This window comes from Felis catus, chromosome A2 (genome assembly GCF_018350175.1).
Source record: "Felis catus isolate Fca126 chromosome A2, F.catus_Fca126_mat1.0, whole genome shotgun sequence".
Lineage (NCBI taxonomy): Eukaryota > Metazoa > Chordata > Mammalia > Carnivora > Felidae > Felis > Felis catus.
The window spans coordinates 2763360-2782600 of NC_058369.1; the positions used below are offsets into that span (position 1 = coordinate 2763360).

A 19241-nucleotide genomic window follows, 5' to 3' on the forward strand; every position below is an offset into this window, starting at 1 on the left:
TACTCCCCTTCCAGCATCCGCTCCTTGTGGGAGGGGCAGGGGCGAGAAGGCCTGTGGACTTCCAGAAGCTTCCTGAGGGGCTACTGCTGCTATTTTGAAGTGTCATGGTTGTTTTTAAAAGGTCTTTCTCGGGGCGCCTGGGACTTGGGGCCCAGCATCGGGCTCTGTGCTGACAGCTCAGAGCCTGCTTGGGATTGTCTCCCTCTCTCTGCTCCTCCCCCACTCGCACTCTCCCCCAAACAATAAAGCCAACAGTTAAAAACTAAAAAATTAACCAAGAAAAGGTCTCCCTGGCTGTGCTGAGTGCCTCGGTTGCGACGCGCCGGCAGTGGCTCCCCAGGACGTTACCGGCCGGACTGCTGGCTGAGGGGCGGGGGGGGGGCGCCGGTCTGCAGAGCTTCTGAAAATCTAGAAGTACTCTAAAATAAAGTGTTTATTAAAAAAACATGCAACTCCGTGAATAGGCCAATTAAGTGAAAATAAGGTATTTCCCCACACCTTAAAAAAAGTCGTTTTAGAGAAACAACCTAAAATCTTTCCGGGGCGTCCGGGTGGGGCTGGCCCCCCTTCCCACGGAGACGTCTCTGAAACAAAACGTTGAAAGAAACGGTCCTGGGGCGCCCCCTCCCCCACGGCTGGCAGCGTGTGACCCAGCGGCGGCCGCACCTGTCAGGCCCGCAGAAACGCGGACGCAGCTCCGTGGTGGCCGGGAGAGGATCTCCAGGAGCGCGGCTGTCCCAGCGTGGGCGGGGGGTGGGGGGGGGCACCCGGGCCAGACGGGGGGCACCGCAGCTGCACGCACAGAGGCCGGGGAGGCCTGACCCGCACCAGCACCGGGGCCGGATGGGGGACCAGAGTGCGGGGGTGGAGGGGGGCAGGGTCCCGCAGCCGCCCTGGACTCGCGCCCCCCCCCCAAGGCCTGGCACCCCCAGCCCAGGGCGGGCGCCGTGGGGGCAGGGCTCGGGCCTCAGCTCCCCCGACCCGTCCTGCGTGTGAGGACCCCGGGGCCGGCCCGGCCGGCCTGCCTTCCGCTCTCCCGGGCGCGCTCCCCCGGGGAAGGCGGGCGCGGGCGCGGGGAGGGCCCGGGGAGAGGCGGCGGCCGGCCCGGGAGGGGCCCCGGCCGTCACCGCCGGTAGCGGTAGCGCTTGAAGTGGAACCAGAGCTGGAAGATGCCGTTGGCGAACTGGCAGCGGAAGCCGTGGCGGTGGGAGTACTCCCACTCGCGGTTGACGATCTTGAAGGCGATGTCCTCGTAGGGCGGCCCCGCGTGGAAGCGCAGCGTGGCGAAGTCCTTGTTGTCGGCGCAGGCCTCCAGGAAGTACTCGGGCGTGGAGCGCTTGTCGATGAGGTCGGGGTAGAAGATGTTGAACTTGTAGCCCTGCACGATCTTGGGCGGCGGGTTGTCGAAGTCGTAGTGCGTCTGGTTGTACTTGTTCCACTCGAAGCCCGTGTGCACGCGGTTGAAGAAGCGGGGCTTGCGCGGCCGGTACTTGTCGGCCCACAGGTAGGCCTTGCCGGTCAGCGGCATCTCCACGCTGAACTGCGCCTCGTCCTGGCCCATGCCCTCCTTGGCCCGCCGGAAGAAGATGTCCTCCGCGCTCTCGCTCGCGTCCCCTGCGGGCGGGGCGCGCGTCAGCCGCCCCTCCCGGCCGCGACCTGGTCCCCGACAGCGGGTCCCCCTGGGCGGGGGCACCGACGGCGTGTGTCCCCACCCCTCCCCCCCAAGACCGGAGGCGGGCAGGGGGGGAACCTCTGTGTGCGGGCCCAGGGCGCCCCCCCCCCAGGGGCGCGGGGACACGTCTCCCCCGCACGGCCCTCACCTGTGACCTGCAGCTGCTGCCGGGACAGCTGCAGGCGCTGCTGGTCCTCGTCGGGCTCCAGCACGTGCGCGTCCAGCGGCAGCTCGTGGGCCGTGAGCAGCCGGGGGCTGTACTTGCCCGCGTCGTAGTCGTCCAGGCTCTGCTGGATCAGGTCCTCCTCCATGAGCACAGCCTCCCCGTCCGCCTCGCCCTCCGCGGGGGCCGCCCCTTCCGCCTCCGGCTCCCCCGAGCCCCCCTCGGAGGAGGAGGGCCCGGGTGGGGTCGGGGCAGGGTCCTCAGGCTCCAGGCTGCGGAGGAGACGAGACGGGAGACGAGACGGGAGGGATGGCGTCGGGCGGCGGCGGGGAGGTCGCGGGGGGCGGGGCCTGAGGAGGTCCCCGGCTGGGCTGCGGGGTGGAGGGGGGACCTCGGGCGACCTACCTGTGGCCGGGCGACGGGGGCTCCTGCTTGAGGATGGGGAACAGAGGCTCGCTCTCCACACCCTGCTCCTGTTTCAGCTTGTACAGCTTCTGCCGCAGCACGTCCTGGTGCCGCTCGCGGAGCCTGCAACGCCGGCCGGCGGTCACCCCCACGCCCGGGGCCCCCCCCCCCGCCGATCTCCTGACCCCCTTTCGCTCAGAGAGAGGACCTGGAGCCTGGGGGAGCAGCAGCACCGCCTCCCCCCCGCCAGGCCAGGGCTGTGGAGGGTGGGGGTGGGGAGGGGCGTCTGGGTCCGGGTTTGGGACTCAAGGCCACAGACCCTGCTGGGAGGACCGAGTCCCTGAACGGGGGATTCGGGGGACTCGTGCGCCTCACGAGCCACCGAGCCGGGCTGAACGGCACACGGGACGCGGGGGCGGCGAGGAGAATAAACTTAGAGACGCCGCCGCAGTTAGCAGCACACACGGCCGTGTTTACACAGCGCGGCCAAACACGCTGAGAATCTGTGCACGGAGGGTGTGCAGTGGGCAGAAGGCGCGCGGGGGGGGGGGGGTGTACAGGGAACAGGGGGCCTGGGGCCCGCGCGATGCCAGCTGACCCCCCCCCACCTCCTGCGCAGGCCCCGCCCCCAGCGTGCGTGTCCAGAGGGCCGGAGGGGCGGGGCGGGTCCCCGGCGCCAGTGACGCCGGCGTGACGCTGACCTGGCGCGCGCCATGTGGGCTCGAAGCTGCTGCAGCAGGCTCTCCCAGTAGCCCATGTCCAGGTTGGGGCCCCCGGCCCGGATCTTGCCCTCGATGCCCTGGAAGATGACGTGCAGCTGGCCGTACGTCTTCCCCTTGAAGACCGACTGCACGTCAGAGCTGACCGAGGCGTTGACCCCTTCTCGCCGCTCACCTGCGGGGGGGGGGGGGGGGGGGGCGCTCAGCGGGGGGAGGGGGCGGCGCGGCAGGGCTCCCGACCCTTCCCTTGGCCCACACGGCTCCTCCCCTGACCCTGGCTGGACCCTGCTAACACGGAGCTGGCACGGGGCCGCGGACCCTAGTCGGGAAGGTTCTGAGTGGGGCCGGGGTTGCTGGGCGGACGTTTCTCAGCCTGGCATCCGGGTCTGCCAACTCCCAGCCACCACTGCGCCCCCACCCGCATTGGAAGAGCGAGGAGGGATGGATCGCCCGCCAGCCAGACTCTCAGGAGTTCGGATTTTGCCCTGTTAGTCTCAGCTGTGTCATCCTGGGTGAAGAGTTCACCCTCTCCGGGCCTCAGTTTCCCCCAGTAAGGAGAGCAGCTCCTTTCGCAGGCACTGCGGGAAATCCTGACACCGGCCCGGAAGGCAAGCCCGCCCCTTCTCGGTCCCATCCAGATTTAGCTGGGGACCCAGGGACATGCCCGGCTCCAGACTGAGAAGCCCCTGAGGGCGGGGCTGGGTGCCACCTGACCCTACCTGCAGCCTCCTTGTTGCTCCTCAAACACACTGAGCCCTGCCCCGGGGCCTTTGCACATACGTTGCTTTCCAGCAGTAACATGCCCTTCCTCATCCAGCCTGCCTCCCAGACCCCACCAGTCGAGAACCCTGTGGACCGGGAAGCCTTCCCTGGGCCGCCAGGTTGCTCCCCTCGGCCTGGATGCCTGATTAGTGGCTTCCCCAGGGCAGGGGCCTTGCTGGGCTTCAGACTGCTGCCTCCCAGCACCGCGAGAACTCGGCGTGCAGCGTCTGGCACGTGCGGGGTGCAAGCGACACGTGCTCCTGGCTGAGAACCGGCTTCTGACACCACGGCCGCCACACACTGGCTCCAGAGGAGCAGACGGGCTCAAAAAGGACCCAAGTCCCTCTAGGCAACCACGTGGGACCCCCGAGTCAGCATCTAGACACTCGTCCCCTCTGCCGACACCTGGATGGCCCCAGGCAGCCCTGTCTCAGACCACAGACACGTCAGGGCACCGAAACTGCCTCCCGCCAGCAGGGCCGCACCCCGTGCACACCCGCACAGCTCACGCTCCCCACAAGCCCCGCTCTGCCACACCGCGGTGTAGAGATCGAGTCGCGGGTTCAGATGCCGCCCGAGCATCCCGCGGGGCCCGGCTGGGTCCAGGCGGGGGACGGAGGGCTCTGGGACAGCAGCTTGGGGAGAACCCACAGGGAATGGTAACGGGGCCCCCCGGCCGCAACACCCACACTGCTGCGCGCCCACGTACAGGTAGACTTTCCCATTAAAGACGAAAGAAAAAGCCCGACTTAATTTACAAGCACAACACACAGCACTCTGCGCGTCTCCGGGAACGATCTTGGAGATCAGGCCGAAAAGAGAAACAGAAACACAAGCGCATCTCTGAGGACGCCCGGAGCCAGCTGGGACCCCAGCCAGGACAGGGGAGGAGGGACAGTGGACGGAAGGGCCTCCGCTGTCACTGAGAGAAGGGAAGCGGCCACAGAAGGGGGCGAATCGGCAGCTGGCAAGAGACGACGGGGGACTCGGCGCAGGGGACCCCCGGCAGGGAGGCCCTCGCTCTTCCACAGCCGGTGGGTCAGGGTCTTCTGTGTCTGGGGAGCGCCCCGCCCCCGTCACCTGGCAGAGCACAGACGTGACCCGTTTCCCGAACTACACGATGTCCGAGAACTTCCCGCCTTCCCCCACAATTTACTGGAGGATGTATCCCACATGACGAGGGGACAAAGCGCCAAGAAAGGGGGACGTGGGGTAGTAAAGAGGGGCTCCAACACGAGAGAGTGAGGAGGCAGTGCGGGGTGATGGACGACGCGCACAGGGAGGAGGGGGAAGGAGGCCCGGGGTCACCGAGGGGACCCTCTGAGGGGTCTGGCCGCCTCGCCAGTTCTGCGGGAGGCCCAGGCCTGGATCTGTGCCCAGAGCCACACCTGTGGCAGTCAGGGCCCTTCCGCCCAGAGGTCTACACCCAGGGCCTCACTGCCCCCAAGGGAAATCGCTCCACACGTTTCCCAGAGCAAAGGATTTCCTTCTTTCTCCAGAAGTTACTGCAGGATGTGCTGGCTGAGGGCGCAGGGAAACAAAACAGCACTTAACAAACATGACGAAAGACATTCCTCCTTTTCCTAAGAGGAAGCCGTCCCCCCAACCTGGGCTGAGCCACAGGGGCATTTACATGGGCCTGGGGGAAGGGTGGGGGGCAGGCACTCGAGGCCCCTGGGGGTGGAAGGGGTGGAAGAGGGAGGCGCACGGTCGGTCATCAGCTTCTAGAACAGGGGTCTCACCCAGGGTGATCCTGCCCCCAGGGGACACCAGGTGATGTCTGGGGACATCTGTGGCTGTCACGACTGGGGGGGCTCCTGACAATGGGGGGGGGGTCAGGGCCGCTGCTCAGTACGCCCAGGGCCCAGGACGACCCTCCCCCACCCCCCGAGGGTCACCTCCCTGAACACTGCGCGGAACCCTCTGGAGGGAAAGGAAAGCGAATTAGGAAAGAACACCAGATTCAAGAGACCGGGGCTCTAGGGGCTTCCCGCACAAGTGGACAAGCGGGGTGCCGCCCTCCCTCAAACACACCAAGCTTCTGGCAAAAACCTGAAACCAAACAAAACAGGCCCCTGCTGGCGCCACTCCCGGGAAGCCCAGCGCAGACGCTAAGCGATCTTTGAAGGAAGGGAGCCCCCGCCCTGGGCTGAGCCCCCCACCTGAGGGGGAGCCGCGGGGGTCAAGCTCCTGCCGCAGCCCGCCGCTGCCCCCTGGTGGCTCCCGGAGAGGCCTGGAAGATCCCCGATGGGGAAACCGAGGCAGGCGGAGAGCCCCGGGCTGAGACAGCGCCCAGCGCGCCGGCGCCCAGATACGGGCCCCCCAAGAGCACGGCGGGCGCCCTCCGGTCGCGCTGCGCGGGGCTACCTGGGCCCTTGCCCGAGGCCTCCAGCTTGCGGAGCTTGGCGATCTCGTCCTCCGTGATGGTGGTCATGTCCCGCCAGAAGTCCGCGTTCTTGCCCTGTTCCAGCTCCATGTACACCTGGAGGCGGAAGGTGCGGAGGGGCGGTGAGGGGCGGTGAGGCGCGCGGGGGCGGGGGCGGGGGGCGGGGGCGGGGCCGGGCGGCACCTGGATGTCCTCCAGCAGGTCCTCCATGTCGGCGACGGTGAGGCCATTGAGGAAGGTGTAGGGCTCGTGCATCTCCACGGCCAGGTCGTCGTCCTCGGCGCTGATGTACTTGGCCAGCAGGTCGATGGGCTTGGCCCTCCCGTCCCGGATGCGGATCTTGGAGCTGCCAGGGAGCAGGGAGGTGGCGTCAGAGCCCAGGAGACCCCCCCTCCCCACCTCCTGAAGACCCTGCTTCGGGGGTGGGGTGGAGTGGGGGGGTGGCTCGTGTGGGCGCCAGGGGAAGAGCCTGGCCTGCAGGGGGTGGGGGACAAGGAGGTCTTCCTGGAAGAGGGGGCGTTGGGCGGTCGGAAGACACAGGCCGGGGCCAGAGGGGCAGAGAGAACCACCTCCTTCCAGTGGACGATCTGCTCCCCCAGGGGCGGGGGAGGGTCTGAAGCATCAGTGCCACACCCAGGGGGACGCGGGTCAGAAACGGACACCAGGTAGGTCCGAGCCCCAGGGGCTGGTGCAGCTAGTGGGCAGCAGGACAGAGGGGCTGGGAGCAGGCTCCCGGTGCACACGCGCCACCGAGGCTCAGACACCTGCTGTGTGGCCTCAGGCGTTCCCCTGCCCCCAGGAACCTCGTGTTCCCCGTCACGTGGCCCCGCGGGCTGCAGCGTGCAGAGGGAGAGCCACGGTCGGTACCGCGAGGGGCCCGGCACCTCGCTCAGCTCGTGTGGCACCGCGACACGGAGCAAGGATCATTCGGAGGTCTCCTCGGCACACGACTCAACGCGGGAGACAGGGGGAGATGGGGGGGGGGCATCAGTGACAGGCTGGAGGGAGGAGCAAACAGGAAGTGGTGCACGCAGCGAGGGGCAGGCAGGGGCTCCCCGGGGAGGCGGCAGCGGGTGGAAATCCGAAGGGCGAAGGGCGGGAGATTGCAAGCGGAGCAAAGGGCCCGTGCAAAGGCCCCGGGGCAGACGGGGCTCCGGGCGGGGGCGGGGGCGGGGCGCACCGCAGCTTGGCCTGCTGCAGGTGGAAGTGGTCCTCCTGCTCCTCCCACGTCTTGAAGTGCTCGGCCTCCTTCTCCCGCTGCAGCATCTCCAGCTCCTGCTCCCGCATGGCCTTCTCCCGCTCCCGCTCCAGCCGCAGCTGCTTCACCTGCAGGCGCACGGGGAGGGCGGGGTGCTGCGGGCGGGCCTGCCCCGCACCCTCCGGGGCCACGGGGGACCCTGGGGTCCGGAGTGGGACTACAGCCCGGGCCTGGCCCCGGCCCTGGACGCGGACCGGCCAGGGAAGCCCGAGGCCTCAGACGGACCCTAGGGCCGAGGAGCTTCTTTGTGCTGGAGACACGGCAGCCAGGAGCAGCCGAGACCACTCTGCGCCCACCCCCCCCCGAAGGAGGCGTCTGAGAGCCAGGCCCAGAAGTCTCGGGGCCCTCGGAGAGGTGGAGGGAGACGGCTTGTCGGAGACGCGGCCCGCACCCCTGGATCCAAGCGCGTCCGGAGCCAGCCCGCCCGGGGGCTTCTGCGTCCACCCACCGGTCGGTCCTTCCCTTAGGCCAGGGTGGGCCAGCCTCGGGCCCTCGCAGGCCGCGGGCGCAGCCCCACCTTCTGCAGCTCCAGGCGGTTGTCCTCCTGGATCCTCTTGTTCCGCTCCTTCAGCTCCTTCTCCTCCAGGTGGCCGATCCCCTTCTTCTCCAGGGCCTGGAAGGGCCACGCACACGCCCGCTGAGCAGAGACGCCTCCGTCCCGCCTTCCCGGGCACCGCCCCGGGGTCCTCTGGGCCGCCCTCTCCAAGACCCAGACGCGGATCCGGCAGGCCGAGCGGCGGCTCTGCAGGTAAGGGGTCCGGCCCCGAGGAGCGGCGTGCCTGCGGCCACGGCGCCCTGACTTCCTCCGCAGACGCAGCCCCCTTGGCGTTCCCAGGACCGCTTAGAGCAGCCTCCGGCACGGGCAGCACCGGCAGTAACGTGCAGCGGGGAGGTGGCCGCCCGCCCCGGGGGCTCCCGACGTCACTCACGGGAGCACCCCACCCGGGACCTGCCAGGCTGCCGCACGCAGAAGCCCAGCTGGGCCAGCTCGGGGTGCTCACGCCCTCGGCAGGTCCGACGCCCGATGCGAGCGGGCGGGGGCGGGACAGCGCCGGAAAGCCCGCGTCGCTAGGAGGGGCACTGCAGTCCCCGTGCTCACAGACCCCTGGGACACCGCACCCCACAACAGACACTCGTTCCCCGTGTCCTCACCTCCTGGAGGGCGCTCGGGGCGCAGGGTCTGCAGACCCCTCGAGGACTCTGACATCACAGCTGCTGCCCTAGCCGGGTGCCAAGCCCGCACTTCCGGATGAGCGCTCCCCCACCGACCCGGCTCCGAGGGCTGTTCGAGGACGCCCCCGCCCCCCCCCACACACCTGCGCCGTCTGGTTTGGGGCCACCCCTTGACGCCCGTGCCACCCCCTGGCCTCCCCAGCCTCAGCCTGGGCTGCCGCCTCAGGCGTTAACGGTGACTGGACTTCTCACCCCTACGGCCACGCAGAACGGCGGCCCAGGGCACGGACGCGAAGGTGGATGGCCCGGTTCCAATCATGCTCTGTCACTCACCGTGGGAGACCTCGGGCGGCCGCGGCAGGGACAGTCAGCTCACGGAGAGCGCTGTGAGCAAGGCCGGGCACAGAGCGCGTGCTGATGCTCGGCACCGCGCCTGCCCACTCCGCCAGCCCGTGGCCCCGGGACGGGGGGACAAGCGCGTGGTGCTGCCCAAACTGTGGGCCTGTCCGGAGAGGCCTCAGAGGCTGAGCGGGGGCCGACCCCCCACGTGCTTGTCACAGGAGGGGCCGATGGCCTCCCCTGGGGCCAACTCCCCAGGGCCGCTGCGGCTCCAAGAAACACTAGGGAAAATGTCTGAGCACACGCGCGTGCAAATCACACCAAGCTCGCTCATCTGACGCTCACTGAGTGCCGACCGTGAGCCAGGCTCTGGGGACACAGCTCGCCCTGTGGAGCTCACGGCCTGGCAGGAATCACACGTTATGGATCAGACCCCGTGTTTAGATGTCAGCTTTGCAACGAGACCTCTCTGGGCCCGCTAATTTTATTTTTGGATGAGCGAGCGCAAATGGGGGAGAGGGGTTGGGGAGGGGGAGGGAGGGAGGGAGAGAGAGAATCTCAAGCGAGCTCCACGCTCAGGGCAGAGGCCTACTTGGGGCTCGATCTCATGACTGTGAAATCATGACCTGGGTCGAAATCAGGAGTCGGGCGCTCAACCAGCTGAGCTATGCAGGTGCCTCATGGCTTGACTTATCCTACTTTTCATGTTTATTTATTTTATGTTTGAGGGGGAGAGAGAGAGAGGGAGAGAGAGAGGGAGAGAGAGGAAGGGAATGCACGCTCACGAGTTGGGAGAGGCAGAGGGAGAGGAAGACACAGGACAGCAGAGAGTCCGACGTGGGGCTTGAACTCACGAACTCACGAGCCGTGAGATCGTGACCCGGGCCGAAGTTAGACGCTCAACCGCCTGAGCCCCCCACGCGCCCCGGACTGGCTGATTTCAAACTACAGCCAGGGCATCCCGACACCTGCCTGCCTTCTCTCCTCTGCGCGCTCTGCTAATCTGCTTCTCGACAGGCTCTCCCCCACGCGACGGCTGGCTCCGCGGGGATCTCTCTCCTGCTCGCTGACGCCCGCCAGGGCCCACACGGCCTCCAGCACCAGCGGGCGCACGGCACACGTTTGCTAGTAAAACGCTAGGGAGGGCGAGGCCGCGCCGAGAGGAAGAGCACCCGTGGGGCCGAGGGGGCCGGGCAGGCCCTCAGAGGCGGGAACGGGTGAGCTGAGATCCTCAGGAAGGAGAAAGACCCAGCCAGAGAAAGAGGTGGGGAGGGTCCCGGGTCGGGGAATGGCGAGCTGCGTGTTCAAGACAAAGGCAAGAGACGGTGCCTGGAGCGCATGCGGTGAGCGGCGGACCCCTGGCACCTGACCGTGGCCGCCTGCTCTCGCCCCCCCAGGCCCTCCCTGCCCCCTCTCACCCCCCACGACGAATGGGTGCTGGGTTAGCATGAAGCTGTGTCCAAAAAGATCCGTCCACTCACCAGCCCGGGAACCCGTGCAGATCTTTAAAACAGGGTCTCTGCGGGTGTGATTAGTTAAGACGAGGTCACATGGGACCTAAACAGTCTCCAAGCTGATGACTGGTGTCCTCGGAAGAAGGCAGAAAGCGGGCCACAGAGGCACAGGGCGCAGAGGCGCAGCCTCCAGGGCTGGGAGGGAGGGAACGCCCGTGCTCTCAGTCACAAGCGCGAGGCGGGACTGGCGGGTAAGGGACCGTGTGTAACTTTTCGTCGAGAACGAGGTGTTGGCGACGGGGACCGCGGAGCATCTGTAACCGGAATCCCGCCTTGGGCGAGCGCCGCAAAGGCCCCGGAGGCCGGGGCTCGAGAGCGCGCGTGCGGACGGAAGACACCCCCGAGGGCAGCGACCCACCCGGGCTCACCTTGTTCCAGATGAAGGTGCCCAGGAGGTTGTTGTCGCCGAAAGGGTTGTCGGTGTTGGTGTAGCCCATGTACTCCTCCCCCCAGCCCATCTTCTCCCGCTTCTTCCTCTCCTTGGCCTCCTTCTTGGCCAGCCGCCGGGCCCGCTTCTCCTCGGGGGTCTCGAAGGCCTTCATCAACTCCTCCTGCTGCTTCCGCTCCTCCCGCAGCCGCAGCCGCTCCTGCAGGCTGTGCTGGTGGCTCAGGGCCGCCGCCGCCTCCCGAGGGCTCTGGGAGCGGTCCGGGGAGGCCGAGCCGGACGCCGAGGAGCCCGGGGACCAAGAGCGCGTCCGCCGCCGGCGGGCCCACCGGCCCCGCTGCTGCTCCTGGCGCTCGTCATCGGAGTCAGACTGGGAGGACTGGCCCCGTGAGCGCCAGCGTGGGGGCGGCGGACTCTGGCTCTGCCGCCTTCGCCGCCGCCGCCACCGGTGTTCGTCCGAACCTGACCTGGGGAGGGAACCCGCAAAGGTGCGCTCGCTGCCAGTCTTTTGTTCGGCAGATGTTCACTGAGCACCTGCTCTGCCAGGCGCCGTTCTAGGTTCTGGGGACGCAGCGGTGACCAGCAGTGCCACCCGCGGTCCCCGCCTTTGGGAGGCTCACGTCAACAGATAAACACGCAGCGTGACCCTAGGCAGTGCTACGAGTCACAAAGAAGAGTGACTGAGCGTTAGTGGATGGAGATCTGAGGAGGCAACTGGACGATGTGGGGGAGGGGGCCACAGGGAGAAAGTGATCTGGGCAGCAGTCACAGCAAGAGCAAAGGCCCTGGGGCAGGAGTGTACTCGGCGTGTTCAAGCAGCAGTGTGGAGGCCCACGTGGCTGCAGAAGAGCGTGAACGGGGGGGAGTGAGGAAGGAAGGGCGGGCAGCGAGGCAGGCTGGGGCCAGACGGCACAGAAGCTCTAAGTGGAGGAACCAGAGGACCTGATCCGTCCAAGGCGACAAGAGAGAGCTTACAGGAGAAGGTGGTGTCTACACTGGTCCCGCAAGCTGGGCAAGAGGGAACGGAGTAAGCGTCTCGGGACTGAAGAGCCAGGGAAAAACACCGGGCAGGCGGGCAGGGGATGGAATGTGCGAGCCCTAGAGATAGATTCCTTAATGCTCAGGGCCCTTTGAACGTGTACAGCGACAACCGAATCTCTTTATTTCGTTAAATGCCCCACCTATGAAGCTCGGTGAAAAAGCCTACGCCCGGGAAACCAATTTCTTGGGAGTCCCTACACGCAGACTACGCATTCGGTCAAATTTTCATAAACCACATCGACTCGAATTACAGACCCAGGATGGCTGGTTCTTGTAACTCAAACACCAGAAAACAGCAAACGAAAACCATGCAGGCATGACAAGGCTTCCTGCTGTACGTGAACCACTGGGGAAAACACCAACACCAGGGACCCCAACCAGGGTCAGCAAGCCTTCTCTGTAAAGAGCCAGACGGTCTCGGACACCACTGTGCTGTCCCTACTGCAGAAGCAGCCCCGCACAGACAGGAACAAAGGGACATGGCTGGGTCCCAATACACTTTCACTTGTGCACGCCAAACCTGAATATATTCGGAGACCTCATACAATTTCCACATATTATGAGATACTACTTTTGACTTCTTCCTCACCATTTCAGTACGTAAAAACTGGGGCGCCTGGGTGGCTCAGTCAGTTAAGCGTCCGACTTCGGCTCAGGTCATGATCTCACCATTCCTGGGTTCGAGCCCCACATCAGGCTCTGTGCTGACAGCTCGGAGCCTGGAGCCTGTTTCCGATTCTGTGTCTCCCTCTCTTCCTGCCCCTCCCCTGCTCGCCCTTTGTCTGTCTGTCTCTCTCTCTCTCTCAACAATAAACATTAAAGAAAAATAATAATAATAAAAACGTAAAAACTATTCTTGGTTCACAGGCTATGGAGTCTTGGAGTCACAGGCTTGTAACTTTTTGGAATTCCGGGGTTGCAATGATCTTAGGAGACTCAAAAAAGGAAAAACCACCTTCTCAAATGTAGAGGGAAATCAACCATGTCTGATTACAGCCACTCTGGCCGTGGGGTGAACGGGCCCAAGGGACGGGAGACTGGGCATGCTGGGAAAGCCCCCATGGAGATCTTGAGGAAACTTGGGCCACAGTGGGGCAGGGACTGGCCTGAACGTCACGGGTCACATCCCGGGACCTAGGTCTGGAAGTTGGTCCCTGGCACCGTTCTCGTCCCTCTATGCCGGAGGAGACTCCAGCCAAATCTGGACAGGTGTCCCATTTCCAAAAGAAAGGGGCTGCTGGCCGCGTGGAAGCTGAGACCCAGGTCCTAGGAGTCAACCCAGTCCTGCCACCTGTCATCAACAGTTCTTTCGTCTGACACCCACTTCCAAGAGCAAGTGTTGCCGCCCCGACTCATGAAATCCCTCTCAGACCTACCCATTTCCCCACCGAGCCTCCCACTGCCTCCTCTCTGACAGCCACCGCCGTCTGTTGCCTAGACAACTGCACCATCCTCCTCCTCCTCCCCCTCCCCGTTGTCATTCCAGCCAGCCTCCTCAGTCCCTTTTCCACGCGAAAACCGGAGGAAGTTCCACAAAGTCAGTCAGACCCCATCGCTCTGCTCAACGCCCCCCCCCCCCCCGCATGGCTCCCTACCTGCCTCCGAGTAACGGCCAACCCCGTCACCACGGCACACAGAACTGCACGATCCGGTCTCCTCTTACCGCTCCGACCTCGTCTCCTACTCCCCTTCCCGTCCCGCCTCGCTCGCTGCGCTCCTTCCGTTCCCTCCAACCACCAGGTGCCCTGCCTGGAACGCCGCTCGCCTTCCTTTCGCTGCCTGGTGAACTGCGACTCGTACTCGGACGTCCCCTTCTCCAGGGAGCCCTCTCTGACTAATCCGTGGGTCTCTGGCTCCCCGAGGGCGGGAGCCGGATCCCCAGCGCTGTTCGCGCAGAGACCCCCACCTGCGCTCCCGGCTCTGCCGCCTCCGCCTGCGCCGTACTTCGTCGTCCCGGCGCCGGCGGTCTCGCCGCTCATGGCTCCCGCTCCGACTTCGGCTCCGACTCCCGCTCCGTTGCCTGCGGCCCCTGCGACCAGCCGACCGCGAGCGCGAGCGTGTGTCCCGACCCATCAGCTGAGACGGTGGCGGCAGAGCTGACACAAATATCCGGGGCCTGCGCCAGGGGCCTTCTTCCCCTGCGGCGCGCGCCTGGCTGCCCCGTCCGCGCCTGAGCCGGGAGATGGACACCTATCTCGCCGCCCCATCCCGCGGGGACTCCGACTCCCCGTAACTTCCCCACCGCCCTCAAACGTGGCCCGTGTGACGGACTTCTGCCGGACTTTCGTCTCCGGGGTCGGGGGCTCGCCCTTTAGGCAGTGCTAGGGGTAGCCCCACGTGGGTCCTCGCGCCTTGGTGGGGGGCGGGGCTAGGAGCCGTGGGCGGAGCCAGAGCGAACCAGGAACTGCGAGCGGGGCGGAGCCTGGGGAGGCGGGACCAAGAACAATGGGCTCCGAGGGAAAGTGGAGCCGACGTGGGCGGGGCCCCCAGGGAGGGAACAAGAGGAGGCGTGGTCTGGGGGCGGGGCCAGGGGAGGCCAGCCACGCTAGCGAGGTCTCAAGCCGGTGCGGGCGTGAAGCTGCGAGGTCGTCGGTTGAGTCCAGACTGCGACGGAAGGCGACGGAAGGCGACGAATTGAAACCAGGTCGGAGAATGAAGAGCCTTGAGGCTGGGCCGACCCTTGAGAGCGACCATCATATTCCATCGCTCGAAATGAATACCTATGTGTTTCAAGGGTTAAGTTAAAAAAAAAAAAAACTTGGATAACTCCACGAATTAACCGTCAACCCATTTTACGGACAGTAAAAACTGGGGCTCAGAGATGGAAAGTCACTTCAATAAGCAGTGCCCCCACAGCCCCAACGAGGCAACAGGGAGCTGGGATCTGAACTAGGTTGGGGCAGCTTTGTTTTGTGGGTGCCGGGGTGTCACAGGAGGGCTCTGAGCAGGGACAGATGGGCTGGGGGCCGGGGGGCACGCTGGTGGAGTCCCTGCTGGACTCGTGAGGAGGATGGACCACAGCAGGCAGGTCCTGAAGACCCTGAAGTCCTGTTCCAAGCTTCCCCAGCCCACCCCAGAGGATGGTACTTGATATTCTAGTTGGAAGCTCTTCAAATGTTTGTCTTGGAGTACTTCATGACATCGTCCTAAATGCTAGCTTTGCATTCTCTGCTTGGAGCCAAGGCGCAGAGTGGGGCTGCTGGTGGGGAGGACTTTCAGAAGACCACCTCTTGATAACAAACCTGCTTTTCATGGGATGTGGGCTGGGTGGGGGAGGGGTCTGGCCTTGTAACTTTCTTTTCTTAATTTTTTTTTTAACATTTATTTATTATTGAGAGACAGAGCATGAGGAGGGGAGGGGCAGAGAGAGAAGGAGACACAGAATCCAAAGCAGGTTCCAGGTTCCGAGCTGTCAGCACAGAGCCCGACGCGGGGCTCGAACTCACAAACCAAGAGATCATGACCTGGGCTGAAGTCGGACGCTTAACCAACTGAGCCACCCAGGCGCCCCTGGCCTTGTAACTTTCAAAATGCACATGTATCTTTGACAGTATCTGAATACTAATCTTTGAACATGACGTGATGGTGAGCACGTTCCAGATCATCTCATCTGCACGTCTAGTTTACAAACGAGCTGTGCCGTTCTGCATCTTGATTTTAAAACTGGATTTCCAAGGTCCTGCTTACAAATGGGACCTTTCAAAGCAGTGCTTCTTGGATTGGAAATCCTGGACAAATACTTTTGCTATAAAAGGGGTCCATGCATTACTCAACTTGAGCAAGTTTGGCAGAACGAATACAAACTCTGGGGAGTGTTTGTTCTTTTACGCTGGGCTGCACTGATGTCAGAAAATTATACAAGTTTTCTGAGTTGAACTGGAACCCCAAGCAGGCCACGGCTATTAAGGCATCTAGGTCCTGTTGTTATTTAAAACATTTTTTTTTAAATGTTTATTTATTTTTGAGACACAGAGTGCTACGAGGGGAGGGGCACAGAGGGAGACAGAATCTGAAGGAGGCTCCCGGCTCTAAGCTATCAGCACAGAGCCGGACGCGGGGCTCGAACCCATGGACCGCGAGATCATGACCTGAGCCGAAGTGGGACGCCCAACTGACCGAGCCAATCAGGCGCCCCATTCCTGTTATTTTAAATCTTACCAAGGTTTCCTTCTGCTCTCGTTCAAAGTCAGTCCTCACGTTCCCAAGCAGACCACCGGCACGCACAGAGGCAAAGAGAACGAGGGCTGATGCTTATTACCCGATTTATTAGAGAGATCTCTCCAACGTAAAAAGAAGGAAGGGTGGCGGGGATGGGGAGCGGGGGCCCAGGGCTGCATATGTTATTTGGGGCCAGCAGCGGCTGCACAGTTACAGAGGTGCCCACGGCTCTGGGTTTGAGCGAGACGGCATTCTGTGCCCGATGAGGCCGCGCTCCAGATTGTCACACACCAGACCATAGGGGCTGAGCACACGGAACCCCCTGAGAGAATTAAGACACACGAGGTTTGCAGTTTCGTTGTTTTGAAATCAGTTCGACCATAAAAACGAGATGGGGGCGGGGCAGGCGATGCAACTGAGCCACCAGAGAAAAGGCGGTGGAGGGCGTTGACCCGCAGTGCGGACCCAGGGGCTGCAGCGACAGTACCATGGCAAGGGACCCCAACCGGAAGGGGAGTATTGCACTGAGCCAAGTGGTGGAGGGAGGGGGCGAGGCTGGACAGAGGCCAGCGAGGGCTCTCAGGAAGTTGCACCTAGACAGTCTCAGGAAATGCCTTTCTTTTGCACAGACTGCCAGCCAGCGCTCAGGCTCCCAGCTCTCAGGGACTGCAGCCATCAGAGATGAGCCAGGAGGGGAGACAGGGTGTCGCCACGAAGGAATTTAGATTCCTGTGCTGGGGGTGGGGGGGTGGGTGACAGCTGGCTGGGTCCAGAGCCTTCCTCTGGGTGGGGGTGGGAGCTGGGAGAGGCCACGAATTTGCTACACATTATAAATAAAGTCTTGCCTTCCTGACCCCTGCCCGGAAAGTAAGCAAACCCCTCCCATCGGCACAGTCTGCAGGCCACGCTAGCATCCACGTGACAGTTCTCTGAAAAGGGACAAAGGATGCAACCAGCACAAAACAGGTCTCCAAGGGGGTCTTAGTGACCTGCACAAGAATAGAAACGTCATGATATCCAGGAGGCTTGCAAACTTCTCTTGTATCAGCATCCCAGCCATGCCTTTGTCCCGTGATTCAGGAAAGCCCAAGGGGGCCAGCAGGGCTCCCCCGCTCCCTCCTGAAGCTCCAGGTGGCTGAGCGCGCCCTGGACACGGGGCGCGCTGCTCCGGGACAGTGCCTGCTGCTCTGGTCATCCCCGCAGAACTCACATCCGTGCCCGGGGAACGGGCTCTGACACCGGCTTCCGGGTGACACAGCGGTCCTTGTTAGTCATCAAGGTCTGAGATGCACCTTCGGACCTCTGTCTGCTCCGCCGTCATCCCCTTGATGGGAAGGGGTAGGGATGGACCGGCGACTTGTGGCATGCAGCCAGGGCACCCGCAGACAGATGCTGGTCTGAAATCCAGGTGAGGACGCTTCCCAGGGTCTGGACAAAGGCTCCTTGGGCAAGAGGGAGAGGACACGGTTTTGCTTCTAATCTGGGACACCCACAGGCTTGTTCTGACGGGTCGTCTGAGGGCTGTCTTCCCTGGGCTGCACGCTGGCACGTCCCGGGAGCCCCTGTGCCAGCAGCTAGGGGACGGCCCCCAGCATGCAACCTGGTTCTCCAGGGAGGAGTGGACAGCAGCCAGGCCAGCAGGCTCCCTCCAGGTGCACAAAGCGAGCCGGGTGAGGGGACACGAGGGCAGACGAGGGACCCACACAGGGAACAGCAAACTATGCAGCTCCCAAGGGACTCGGAAAATCAAACTCCTGGATCAGCAGGTTCTCCACCAGGGAGGCCAGGGCTGGGAGAAATTCTTCCAGGTGAGGCTTCTGCTCCAAGCCAGCTCCCAGCTCTCCCAGGCGAGCGAGCCAGCCAGTGGGGGGCAGAGTGGGCAGGGGGAAGCCACCCCCACTGTGTCACCTTTCAAGAGGTGGGAGTGCATTTGTGTGGGGGCAGGACAGACCCTGCGATGCTGTCGGCTCCCACCGTCCCCTCTGGACACGATGGGGTCTCTGAGCCCGGAAGGGGCTGCCCCTGCTGAAGATGACAAACTAGAAAATTTTTGTTTTTCACGAAGAATTTCTTCTCTTATCGTTTGACTCACAGATGCATCGCTGTCTTAAAAAAACAAACAAACACACACCCATCCCAGTCCTGGGGGGCCTGGAACTGGACAGCTGGGCAGCCTGACCATGGGGGGGACCCCTGTGCCAGGACGTGATCTCCGGAAGTCCCACGGCCTGGGGCCCAACGTCTCCCTTCGCTTGGGCCCCTCTTCTGGACAGCGAGCAGGCCGCGTGGGGACCACAGGGAAGCCCACCGTCCTGAGCTTTGGCGAGAGGGGCGGCCACTGGCCATTTCTACTCACAGGTCAGCTGGCAGGCAGGTGGTGGGAAACAGGTGCAGAGATTACAGGCATCAGCGGGGTGGAGAGCCCCCGCCCCCCAGACCACCGGTGGGCCACCCCCAAGGGCGGACGTCACGTGCCTGGCCGCAACACCTAGCCAGGGGGGCCTGTGGTCCCAGGCACCGGCGGGGACTCCGTGGTCCTTCCCTCCTCGGCGCCCCGTCCAAGCGGAGAGGCGGAGCCTCGGAGTGTGGGTTTCAGCCTGGGTGACCGGCCCCCCTCAGAGGGCGCCAGGTCCCCCGAAGCCAACTGGCCTCGTTCCCTCGGCGAGACACATTCAAGCACAGCAAAGAACCACAAGGTGCGGTGGGGTGGTTTCTCTTCTTTTCCCATCACGGCCTTTTTTTTTTTTTTTTTTTTTTTCCTTTTTTATCTTTTTCTAAAAAAGCACACGTGTGCTGCCGTCTTTGTGCAAAGAGTAAGGACCCAAAATAAATACATGATCGGACACTCAGGGAGGTTCACAGTCTCACAGGCGTAGGTAGTAGACGGGAGCTGGGGGCCGCGGCCGTCGTGGAGCGAGGTCCGGCGGGCGGGCGGGCGGCGCCTCCGGGAAGCAGCCAGGGCGGCAGCGAGCGCTCGGCTCTGGGTCGGTGACTGCATAGAAATTACTGCGAAAGGCAAGGGCGCGGGTGAGGACCCCCCTCCCACCCCCGCCCCGCCGCGAGGGCCCGAGACACCGGCCCCCTCCCGCCCCGGGCCTCCGTTTCCCCGTCTGTCCCGGGGCCCGAGAGGCCCCGGGCGTGGCGGGCCGGGGCGCACTTACTGTGTCGCTCTCGCCGTCGGAGGCTGGGTGGACCTGCGCGCTATAGTGCAGCGGGGAGTACACCCAGCTCCTCTCGTCGGCGGGCTGCAGGGCGGGCGGGCGCAC

The 19241-nt window shown here is 64.1% G+C and overlaps 2 protein-coding genes across 12 annotated transcripts in view; both read right to left on the bottom strand.

The window, feature by feature from the left end:
- Positions 1 to 415: 415 nt before the first annotated feature.
- Positions 416 to 13942, bottom strand: CACTIN (cactin, spliceosome C complex subunit). 3 transcript variants are annotated; one of them, XM_045043599.1, is made up of 11 exons: positions 13724 to 13942; positions 11752 to 11874; positions 10760 to 11243; positions 7883 to 7978; positions 7288 to 7433; positions 6291 to 6453; positions 6089 to 6203; positions 2942 to 3134; positions 2241 to 2363; positions 1821 to 2107; positions 416 to 1614 (listed from the first exon to the last, which is right to left on the bottom strand). In XM_045043599.1, the coding sequence occupies exons 1-11, from the start codon at positions 13888 to 13890 to the stop codon at positions 1124 to 1126; spliced, it is 2388 nt and encodes a 795-aa protein (XP_044899534.1). In that variant the 5' UTR covers positions 13891 to 13942; the 3' UTR covers positions 416 to 1123. The 3 variants fall into 3 exon arrangements, with proteins under 3 accessions (XP_044899534.1, XP_044899541.1, XP_023099500.2); XM_045043606.1 differs by having other exon boundaries at positions 11752 to 11784; positions 13724 to 13940; XM_023243732.2 differs by lacking the exon at positions 11752 to 11874 and having other exon boundaries at positions 13724 to 13939.
- Positions 13943 to 16062: 2120 nt separating this feature from the next.
- The window catches only part of PIP5K1C (phosphatidylinositol-4-phosphate 5-kinase type 1 gamma), a 50166-nt gene continuing 46987 nt past the window's right edge, over positions 16063 to 19241 (bottom strand). For 8 of the 9 annotated variants that reach the window (XM_023243747.2, XM_023243758.2, XM_023243765.2 and 5 more), the window contains 2 exons: positions 19137 to 19220; positions 16063 to 18981 (listed from right to left, as the gene is read on the bottom strand). In XM_023243747.2, coding sequence (XP_023099515.1) covers positions 18979 to 18981; positions 19137 to 19220 — 87 coding nt within the window. In that variant the 3' untranslated portion in view covers positions 16063 to 18978. The remainder of the gene's footprint in view (positions 18982 to 19136; positions 19221 to 19241) is intronic. The other variant, XM_045043670.1, reaches the window with a different exon arrangement.

Excerpts from the sequence above, each read along its gene's own strand:
- CACTIN (XM_045043599.1), bottom strand. The coding sequence starts at position 13,890 with ATGGGTCGGGACACACGCTCGCGCTCGCGGTCGGCTGGTCGCAGGGGC. Across the intron at positions 7,434-7,882 it reads ACCGCCTGGAGCTGCAGAAG|GTGAAGCAGCTGCGGCTGGA; the intron begins GTGGGGCTGCGC and ends GTGCGCCTGCAG. Across the intron at positions 6,454-7,287 it reads CTGCAGCAGGCCAAGCTGCG|CTCCAAGATCCGCATCCGGG; the intron begins GTGCGCCCCGCC and ends GCTCCCTGGCAG.